At 32.3% G+C, this 11298-nt stretch overlaps 1 protein-coding gene across 1 annotated transcript; it reads right to left on the bottom strand.

Annotated features, from left to right (window-relative positions):
* Nucleotides 1-1622: 1622 nt before the first annotated feature.
* CHMP2B (Charged multivesicular body protein 2b) lies at nucleotides 1623-11002 on the bottom strand. The gene is made up of 6 exons (XM_088273467.1): nucleotides 10848-11002; nucleotides 6863-6954; nucleotides 5733-5849; nucleotides 4900-5080; nucleotides 4298-4404; nucleotides 1623-3376 (listed from the first exon to the last, which is right to left on the bottom strand). The coding sequence occupies exons 1-6, from the start codon at nucleotides 10882-10884 to the stop codon at nucleotides 3278-3280; spliced, it is 633 nt and encodes a 210-aa protein (XP_088129593.1). The 5' UTR covers nucleotides 10885-11002; the 3' UTR covers nucleotides 1623-3277.
* Nucleotides 11003-11298: the final 296 nt, after the last annotated feature.

Here is an 11298-nt window from a genome sequence, read left to right as displayed (position 1 = left end):
TTTTGAAATAACGAAATAGGAATGTTTCGTTTAAAAAAACACGTTTGCCTGTACAATATTTTTATTGATTTCGTGACCTCGGAATTTCGAATCCGGTAAATGAATTTAAAAACCGAATTCAGAATACTGACGTGTGCGGGACCTTTATCCAGGGTAATTACACACATACAAACAAGCAAGCGTAAACCATAAAATACACTTCGGTAAACTTATTTGGATAATTCCTGGGGGACGCCAGTGTCGCATTTTTCATACAAAACTGATTTTGAGCATTAAAAATTTTACAAAACATTATTTTAGTTCCGACGGAAAACGTTTTACAAATAAATATGTCGAAGGATAATGTCAACTCGCAATCGATAAGGCAGAGAGCACACGTAAAATTTTCACCGATGTTTCCTCTTTCAGAATTCCGAATGCATGAAACCCGATCAATATTTCCCAATTGGGAATGTTTTCTGCTCGTTAAAAATAACAACACAACCGTGTCTTGGTATGTAGTTTTTTCATGGGGTTTACTTTTCTAGAAGTGACAATGGTGAGCGACAGATACTCAAATTTATGAATAAATTACTGAATTCGTCAAATGAATTTTTCTTTTTCTTCGTTGTTTTGCTCAATTCTGAACACTGGCCTCCTGGGATGTCATGTATTCAGTGACGATTTGTCTTTATCCTCCTGGTCTTGGGAACTGTCAGTGAAGTGTTATAACCCAGTTCATATTTTTATTTGGTTGACCATCTTACTGGAGACAATTGTATTGCTCGTTTACCCTCAAATAACCCTGTTATAACTGGCTTCTCAAGACTATCCTAGCTGTAAGTCCAAAGTAGGATAGAGTCTTTCGGTTACTTTTATTACAAAAATCATTTTGAACTCGATTTACAAATATAAATCAAATCAAACTTAGTCTGCAAAAAGAATTTCTGATTAGTCGAACTTAACTTGTGGCCCCGGTATGGCAACATAATTAAGCAAGCTCAAAAACAAATTAAGTGTCGTTGCGGAATGCTTTTTTAAATGCAGCATGAGAATATAATTCCAGAGATCAGATTTGCCAGCACTCACCATAAGCATGCTTGTTGTTTTCAAAATAAATAGTTATTGCATAAAATGAACATTACGATTCAGTACTACCAAACCATCATTATCTTCCGCTGAACTTATTGATCACATAAGATCTAGAATTGAAAAAAAGATCATAGAAATGTAATCCATAGCTCAATTTATATTTTTTCATTAATTGATTCACTTTGTGGCAAAATCTATCCACTTATAATTTATGTTTCAGTTAGTAAATGCTGCTATTTCTTCAAATCTATTTTGACACATGTTTCCATGCTGCATCATTTTCATACGGTGTTTGAAAATGATGCGGAATGCACTGAAACATGTGTCACAATAGATTTGAAGAAATAGTGGTATTCAGTATGTACAACATAAATTAAAAATATACTTTTTTCTTTAAGAAGTAACCCGCTAAAGTCTGCAGGAAGGAAGAATAGTTATAGAAGATTTTTTTAAAGACATCAAACATCCACACCGATTGAAATAAAATCATTTTATAAAAGGAATAGAAAAAGAACCAGCAACCCTTTTATCTATGAAAAAAAAAACATTAGTCGTGCTGATGATTTTATTGTGAAAATATACAAATTACATAGAAGTGCTTAAATTGATAAAAACCTGCAAGTCGTATTTTGATATAATTATTCTTCAAAAAATCTTAAAACAAATTTAGCAATCTTTAAACTAATTCATAACATGTGACTGCCCTTGAGAGATAGAGAGAGTCTTATGCGGCGGTTGTGTCTCTACACTAGCTACTTATGATGTATTTTCTCGTTTTCAGATAATTACCAGAGCTAACATTACAAAATTGTTGAATTTCAACTTCAACTATGGTCAATAAAAGCAACATTTAGAAATATTCACATTTTCCCGTTTTTAAACCACATTTTCATATGGTGTACAAAATACATATCACCGGTGCACGCGGAAGTTTTTAGCATTGTAAGGGAAGGGTTAATAATAAAATTATGTCTTATTTAAAATATGACAGATAAACACATTTCGGACGGGTGTTTTTCATGCCTGCGGACTGCTGGCGACGGGATTTTATAATTATATACATTTAGTTAAGAACTTAACAAAGAGATTGGTACATAATATTCATATAAAAACATTAAATATGTAATTCCTTCTTTTCTGACTTTGAAATGAGGCTGGCGCAGAAGGTAAAAATACTCTTCCTGTCCTTAAGCACCAATCGAACAAGTAGAAATACATTTCCAGTCCATAGTATTGAGAAACAGGCTATGACATCTCTCAAATGTGTAGTTCTTCAACGACATAGAGCAAAATGCACATGCACAATGGGGGCTATGGATTAGTTTGGAGTTGGCAAAGTTTGTCTCCTTCAAATGATGCGTTCAATAAATATGTACAAATGTTAATACATATACAGGAAGAAAAAAGACTAGGTATGTACACCTCTTATACTAAAAGAAATAATTTATAAATTATAATAATTATTAACAACATTTTGGGTGTGTCCAAATCCATGCTCACCAATCTGGGTTTTTATTTTTACATTTTGACATCTCAACATAGATGAAGAAGAATATGGAAGTTTAGGTATTTACAGGGCTTATGACATATCATAGGCTGGTAACCAGCCCAGACTTCCACATACTTTTTCATTATGTTGAGATTTCAAATAAGATGTAAAAACATTATGTTAAATATGAAATGATTGAAAAAAACAGGGATTGCAGCTACCTAAATCATACGAAATACATACAGTAAAATCTCAGGAATGCCCGAGATGAAGAATAATTCAGACTACGAAAATCAAAACTAAAGCTGTGGCAAAAAAAAAAAAACAAATAAGTTTGCAAACAGCATTAAAAGTTACAATAGTATCAATACTCTGCAAGGCATTTTTGAGCCGGAATTATTAAAGATTATTTTTATTAACCAAGAGATATATCAATCAAAAAGGCCATTGTTTAAATCGAAACAGTTTAACTGTGATGCGGGTCCTCACAAAACGTTTAGTCTATTTAGTCATCGTCATTTTTGATAAAGGCATTCGAGAATAATTTATAGATGATATTAATTACTAGTTCGGTATGTGAATTTATAATAGGTATGCTAACATTCTTTATTCCGTGCAATTTCTATAAATATTGGAATGTTAAAAATAAAAGGCCACAGTAAAATTTATCACCTAAACATGACTCCGCAACATATTATATATCATATTAGTATAAATTTATGATTTAAGTTTCGCTAATTGGGCTTCAATTTCTGCATCAACATCTTTTGATGAACCTCCAACTTTTCCACGAACAGCCGAGGGTGCATCTGCCATCTGCAATATGGGATAATCCATTAATATTATTTTAATAAAAACACAAATTTTCTATTCAACACATTGTTTGCGGAAAACGTCTTTTAAAGCGTCTTTGCACACTGTTGGTGAAGAGCAGGAGACGCTTATAAGCGTACTATTTGATTACTTTTGGTAAAACCCGAGAGACGCCAAAAAAACATTACACAGATCGGAATTCGATTTGTGGTTACTTGTGATTAGTATACGACTCTAATAGTGTACTAAGTAGGGTCGGGGTTGATGAAAAACCGCCGATAACAATGTGTTAACAGAGATCAAGTAATATGACAGCTATATAGTAGTACGAGACCTCTTTTTTTAAACAACTTTGAAGAGTGATCACGAGTAAAATTTATGGTTTAAACCAGTGAAAATAAACGTTTAATTCATAAATGGGTCAGCGATGGTAGAAAAATTATGTCAGTATCGACGGAACCCGGTCGTTGGTCAGCAAAATAAAATTGACAGAAATATATACTCTGACTTATACCATTCCCGTCTGCTCTAATTTGTATTGTAACGTCGAGATATTAGTATGTAACAAACTAATATCCTTTAATGAATTACAATTGCATTTTAATATCTTCATGTACAGCTTTAGTTTTTTCTTAAACACTTTTTACATTTTTTACTTTGAAATTCCAAATTTGGGTTCCGACATTCTCACAAATGCGCAATACTCGTTTGGCGAAATAGTGTATAGTTTCATTATTGGTGAGTCTTATACTTTAGGTTCAACTCCTGATTAATCTTTGGGTAATATTTTCGACAAAACATTCACTTTTATGTACTAAGGAGCCATGAATTAAATCTGGGACTAACATACAGAATGTGAATGATTTGGAACTTCTAAATTAGAAATAAATTAAATACTTATATTAATTGTCAAAATGTACTTACTTTTCCACTGATTTCAATACCAATCTCATCAAGAACTCTATTGACAACATCATTTGATTCAGATTCCTCGTCAGAGTCTCCCAGCATATCATCCAATGTATCTGAAACTAGTTAAAAGCATAAAAATTAAATCATATATTGTATAATGTCATAAGAAGAAATAATCAATATTTTCAATCACTTATATTACAGAATCATCTCATTAGATTTAACTATGTTTCCTACAAGTTTCGATATGTTAATTTACAGCTTAATGTAGAAAATAGTCTTAAATAAAGATGTAACACAGTTAGAGTCTCAAAAATTGGAACTGACTTGATTGACAAAATTAAAAGTTTTAATAACTAGTTTTTCGACAAATGGACACGTTTTAAATATAAATAAAGTTTCTTCAGTTTATTTCATACAGCTTTTCTATTTAGATTTAAATTAAATGAACCAAAATTCTTTTCAACAAATTTAAAAAGTACTATTATTTGTAAAATATATCAACAGTCTGGAGAGAAGTGGAGATTTTTAAAAATTAACAAAAATGTCAGCAACGCAGCGAACAGGTTGATAGATGCTGTTGATTAGATTCAATGCATAGTGTTAGAGCTTACTCATTTCATCAGTCATCTCCATTTTAGCGTTCTCTCTTTGGAATTGTCCCATTTCTGCTGCTAATTTCTGTGGATTCATCAGTTTGTTCATATTGCCCATGGTTTTAGCGGTAGTTCCCATAGCTCCAGCGATTGCAATATTGGCACCCATAGCTTTGTTTTGTAAACCCACACTAGAAATCTAAAGAATTTATTAATCAGTTACATTGTAAATATTGTGGGAAATAAATTGCCTCCACCATTGATTGCATCTGCACGGGATTTATATGCGAACAATGCTACTACAGTTTACAACAATTTGCAGCCCTTGATGGTGTACGAGGTCCGACAAGGATGCGTATTGTCTCCTGTTCTGTAATATCTATAAAGAATATACAATGAAGAACTAAATAGATAGGAGAAGGTGTTTTAAATGGTGTCAAAAATAAAATTTTCATAACAAACCCTTATTATGACACCATTATTACATATTGTACTGTTAACACTGAGGAGTGGCCTTTAATTAATAGTGCATTGCATTTTTTACTGCACTATGATGATATGTAACAAGATCATTATAGCAATAATGTTTTGTGTTGTAGGCTACAGGCATAGAAAATCAACATTGTGATAAAAAGTGACTGTTGAATAATTGGAAACAATATATATTTTTCATGAATAACTTGTATCTTCTTCTTCTTCTTCTTGGTGTAGGCCTTGTGGTCTGTTTTTAAGAGAGATTAGCCTCCTGCGAGGTTGATTCCTAGCTGCCGATCCATTTCTTTGGTGGTCTGCCCGGGAGTCATAGGAGAATTATATGAAGCCATAAAATGGTTTTAATGAAAATAACTTGCCTTACTATTAGCAGCATAAAATCTGGTTTTCTGTTTTCTCAACTGCACTAGCTGTTTAGCTAGCACTCTGGCGGATTCATTGTTCCCCTCACTGGCCATCTTCTTTATTTCTTGTTCCTAAGAATACAATATACAATCACAATATTTCATTTGCAAAACAAACTACAAACATCAAAGTACACCATGATAAATATTATGTAATAATAATTTTCATAAAATACTACCTATTTAATCTTTACCATAATTCAGAGAGTTTATCTATTTGTATGTATATTTCAGGATTTCTATGTAAACACATAAATCCTCCCATTAATTGATTCTGCAGTTACTTACCGTAAAACATGAAGTGGTATTTACTAAGTAAAACTCAAATTAAACATATATAAATTGTCACCTGGATGCAGGACAACCCTATGCTAAAGTTAATTTACTTTTTATCCATATATTGTATTCTTAATGAAACTGATTTTGTGGCGCGGATAATTCACAACTAAAATAAACGACTATTTAAATATTTAAAAGAAAACACTACTAATTGATTGAGAGAACTAACTTTCAAAAGTTTGATTTTCTCCCCTGTAATATTTCCTTGCAGTCAGGATAGTTCTGCATTTAAGTGACAATATTTACAGTGTATTCTTTCATATTTTCATTATTTCATATTGTCTAAAATCCATTCAAATTCCTTGACATTTTGACAGTTGTTTTTTGGACATTTGGATCTTTTTATCAAAATCAATGCTACAAGTACCAATTTTTCTTGATTAATAAAAAAATATTTACACCAGTAAACATGACTTATATGAAAATTATCCATGTTTTATGTCATAGGTTTTCATTGACAGTATCATTACGATGATCAAAGTCACAAAAACATATTTTTAAGTAAAACGTTATGGGTATTGCAGAAAAATAATCTTAAGTTTTGTTTTAGTGTTTAAAAACAACCATAGATGGCAGTACAAGGGCCATTTTAGAAATAAATGTCACTGGGCTGTATAATTGAAAATATACTTGAAATAATAATATATATTAAAAAAATTTAAATCGAACAAAGTACAATAGATAATTGATCAATCAAATTACGTAATTCAAGGAGACTTTTAAGCTCATATGAATAATTTACTCACAATTTTCTTTTCTTCTCTTTCCAATGCGAGTTTGTCTCTCTCGATTTCTCTACCAGCCTTGCGTAAGATTTTATCATTTTCTCGTTGTTGTTCTGAAAAATGAATATTAAAATTAATTAAAAATGGTTATCACGATTTGCAAATTTGACAAAAGTGATAACATTCTTCATTAATGAAAATACAAATGTATTAAAATTAGAACTGTATATTTGTAAGAACAGACACATTTTGTTCTCAATGTCTACCCCTACAAAGGAATGGCATGAATGGTAACTAACTAAACTTGCTAACTAACCATAATGCTGCTTCACCACAGGGGTAGAATAGAATAGAATAGAATAGAACACCACACCGATCTGTCTTTTGAAATAATCTTCGCCTCTTCAACATTCAAACATCTCCTCATACATACCCGCCGATTATTTATTCCGACTCCTGACCTGACCACTTTCAAGTATTTGAAATACTTGGTCTTGTCAAGTTTTTCTTGGTCTTCCTCTGCTTTTATTTTAACCCTTTGAACTCGTAAAAAATATGTAAATGGGTTTCACGCAACTCGAGATTTTTTAAGCAAAAATATGAGAAAAAACTTAGGTATTTGTAGAAAATTAAAAAAATATATGTTTTGGAAAGGTAGGAAATAAAATTTTGCATCATTGTTTACAAATGTATATTTGTAACAGAAAATTATAAATTATGTAAGAAAAAAAGGCAAATTTTAGTTTTTGTAATTTCTCAAAGTATGATATTTTTCGAAACAATCGCCCAAATGCATCCTCGGGTTTCCAGGACATGTGTCGCAATAGTTGCTGGTCTCCCATCTCCCACCTTTTACTGCCCTTTTTGAGCAGACCACACAGTCCCGCTTAGGACCATTTCCTAAATAATAATAATAATAAATTTGGATAACTTATACAGCGCCATTTTTGTAAAAAAATACCTCAAGGGCGCTTCACTGTAGTTTCAAATATGTAGTTTTCCGTTGAGCCTGGTCTCTGAAGCAGCTGAAGTAGATGGCCTACTTCGAGGCTCTTTATATTCACCCACTAGTTGATCGACCAAAACTTACACATATTTTAAATGGCTTAGTGGTTTTTCATTTTTCTTCGTTTTTATCGACTTGTATAAGATGTATGAATTTATGGAACATATTTCCATGCCCCAAAAAAAAAGTTTGCGCCACCATTTTAGAGATTTTCTAAGAAAACAATATGAAGAAGCATATTGATCAGCCCTATCAACTCCACCCATTGATTTTGTATATTCAAATACAATATTTGGTTTGCCTTTTGTTATGACACTTCCACCTTTTCCTATTCTGCCAGATGGAACGTGAGGATAATTCCATGGCATCTATTTTTTCCTTGCATATGCATTCATTTCCTTAACAATTTCATTGGCTAGTTCATCAGTAAAAAATAATTTAAAAAATTGGACAGGTTCAGTTATAGATTCAAGAATCTGTGGACCTGTGTTGTGTGAGCCAATATCAAACAAATTGTCTCCAACAAGTCGTCTTCTTCGGCCATATCCACCCAATCCTCGTCTAGTACATCTTTCTCTTGTGTATCTACATCGGATGCACCAGAACTGCTGCTTGTGTCCAAAACACGCAATTTTTTCTTCCATGTCCAATAAATTCACTTTCACTGTTACTACTATCACATTGTATTGAAATATCGCCAGTACTGTCACTATCACAATCAAAACTAAAATCATCTTCACTACTTTCTCCTTGATGCATTTTTTTGACGCATAAAAAATACTCAAATAAAATAAACACTCAGTAGCAGGTACCGTACACAACTGGATGTTAACAATAAAATACCTGTTAGTGTCCCCCAGGGTGTGTAAATAATAAAATAGGTACCTATTGTTTATGGCGCCGCTGCGGCGCCTAACGAGTGCAGTTAATATTTATTGTGTCGCCGTGGCGGCGCCTATCGAGTTGAAAGGGTTAAATAAACAAATTTAGGAGCCATGAATGGTAATCGTTATAATGAAGAAAAATCAATATCCCACATTTGTAAAACCCTTGGCTATATTAATAACTCAGATCCCTTATCCAATCTATAAAAAAATTATGATTGTACGCTGGAAGGTCAAGGTACGGCCTTGGGAATAAATGATTATGATAGAGTATTTAAAGGGGCATAAAATTTTCAATAATGGTTTATGTCAATGTTACTGGATAATAATTACTGCTGGCCATTACTTACAAAAAAATCTCATCTTGAGATTTGTCCTTCTTAAACCTATTATTCATATCAACTCACACTTTGTAAAATAAAGCCAGTTAAATAAAATGTTAAAGTTTAAACCGATAATCGGTTACTGCCTAGTATCCAGGCAATTTTGCCCTTTTTATTGTATACAGCAGTGGCGGGCAGTAGAGGTAGGTAGTAAGGTAAGCTAAGTACTAATTACTAGGGTAAGTAGTAGATGTAGGTAGTAAGGTAAGCTGGTACTACTTAGTAAGGTAGGGTAGGTACTGGTTGCGTTTTTTATGTAACACTTGGGTAAGTTAGGATAGGCACTGCTTTTGTTACTTCTTAGTAAGGTAGGGTATATGTGGAAGGCACGCCCCTGGTATTCAGCATTCGGTTGGATAGTAGCCAGTTTCAACTAACTAACAATCATGGGGCTTCTCCGCAGAGGTAGGCAGAGAGAATAGAACCCCATACCAATCTGTCTTTGCAAACATTTTTAGCCTCTTCCATATTCATGCATCTCCTCATACATACCTGACGATTATTTTGACTCCTGACGCACCCGCTTTTTTTTTGCCAAGTTTTCCTCGGTCTTCATCTGCTCCTTTTTATAACTACATTTGCCTCATAAATTTGTTTCACTATTCTAACCTCACTCTTTCCTTCCACATGTCCAAACCATCACAACACACCTTTTTTAATTTTATCAATAATTCTTATTTCATCCTTGCATTCTTTGCTTATTTCTCTATCATACATCGTTTTGTCGCACATTCGTCTGAGGGATCAGGCAAAGAAAATGACTTTTCACACCAATAAATCTCTCAAGCTAAACTGGGAACCAGTTTATATGCTAGGAGTCTATCATATTCTCTTTGATCATCTACTTCTGCCTCTCAATTCTTTACCTGATCCTACTTTCAGTTACCTTTACAACTACAGTCATGCGATTATCCGGCTGTAACTTTTCTTATACTATGTATATGCTGAGTACAAGTATTATATCGCTCACTCCTTTTAACAACATCATATTTTAAAAAAAACTAGATTTTTCAGAGCGTTTTTAAAGTGTAAGAATACAATAAAATGTATTAAAAATAAATATCAAGCCACTTATTGAAATTTTTACTGTGCAACAGATCTTTGCAACCCGAAGGATTTTTCTCCATTTGAAAAATATTAAGTATATTTTAAAAAATAATTCAATAATACCTTTTCTTCAAAATGCAAAAAATAACACTTTCTGTCCTGTAGCGGGTAAATATTAAGTTACAAATATGCCGCTTTTGCTGGGATAAGATACATTTTCTGGGCATTCCGAAAACATGCACAACTGAAAATTGACGATTTTTGATATATGACGTTGTTGAAAGGAGTGAGCGATATGAACACTAATCCAAACGCTTTAAAAGGTATGAACCTTTAATCTGTTTTTGGTTGGTTGGAAGATATTGCAAATTGTGAAAACCAGAGGTAAACTTCTACACACTTATATTATTGTTTCAGAGTCCATTGAATCATAGATTCATCACATTGACTGATGAAATCTTATGTAAATAAATTGCAAGCTAAGCAAATAAACCTTCTCAAGTTTGTAATCAAAATCTTTATAATAACATAAGCATATTCGTTATGTAACAACTTAGATCAATAAATAAACTGGGGAATTCTGAGTATTATAGTACCAGACACTCGATAATTACGTTCGTTTGAAAGTTGGAGAAACTTATTGCAACACTATAATAAACATTATAAAGTTAAAAACTTCAACATACCTTTTACTGTGGGCGCTTTTTTGAAAAAGAAATCCATTGTTAATTAATAGCGTTTAGCACAAATTATAAATGACTTCCTAATAAAACTCAACCCAAACGAAATAAAAATGAGTCACACAGCCGTCATCAGCTGTCATATTCAAAATAAATTCTACAGAGTTGCCAGATCTTTACTTGCTTTGAATGTGGTGTGTGTACCTACGAAAATATTTTTTGAATTCTATGAAAGTACGTTATCTATATATATACAGGGGTATGTTGTTTAGAATAAAATTCAAATCTTTGTAAAGGTATTTAGTAAGTAAATATATAAAAACAATGTACATAATCATGAAATAAATATTTTTTAAACATGAAAAACCCTTAATTTCTCTTGTGTGATTGATTTAGATAACAATAAAATGTCTTTGATAATTGATAGGTAATTTTAATTTAAGGGATATGAGGAATA

This window comes from Brachycentrus maculatus, unplaced genomic scaffold (genome assembly GCF_059751285.1).
Source record: "Brachycentrus maculatus isolate JH-2025_06_01 unplaced genomic scaffold, ASM5975128v1 h1tg000584l, whole genome shotgun sequence".
Classification (NCBI taxonomy): Eukaryota; Metazoa; Arthropoda; class Insecta; order Trichoptera; family Brachycentridae; genus Brachycentrus; species Brachycentrus maculatus.
This window is presented reverse-complemented; position numbering and strand designations above follow the sequence as displayed.

What these genes read in the sequence shown, in the direction of transcription:
- CHMP2B (XM_088273467.1), bottom strand. Translation starts at nt 10,884, where the DNA reads ATGGATTTCTTTTTCAAAAAAGCGCCCACAGTAAAAG. An exon ending in AAAAGCGCCCACAGTAAAAG is followed by an intron (nt 6,955 to 10,847) that starts GTATGTTGAAGT and finishes TTCATTTTTCAG; the next exon opens with AACAACAACGAGAAAATGAT. An exon ending in AAAGAGAAGAAAAGAAAATT is followed by an intron (nt 5,850 to 6,862) that starts GTGAGTAAATTA and finishes TTGTATTCTTAG; the next exon opens with GAACAAGAAATAAAGAAGAT.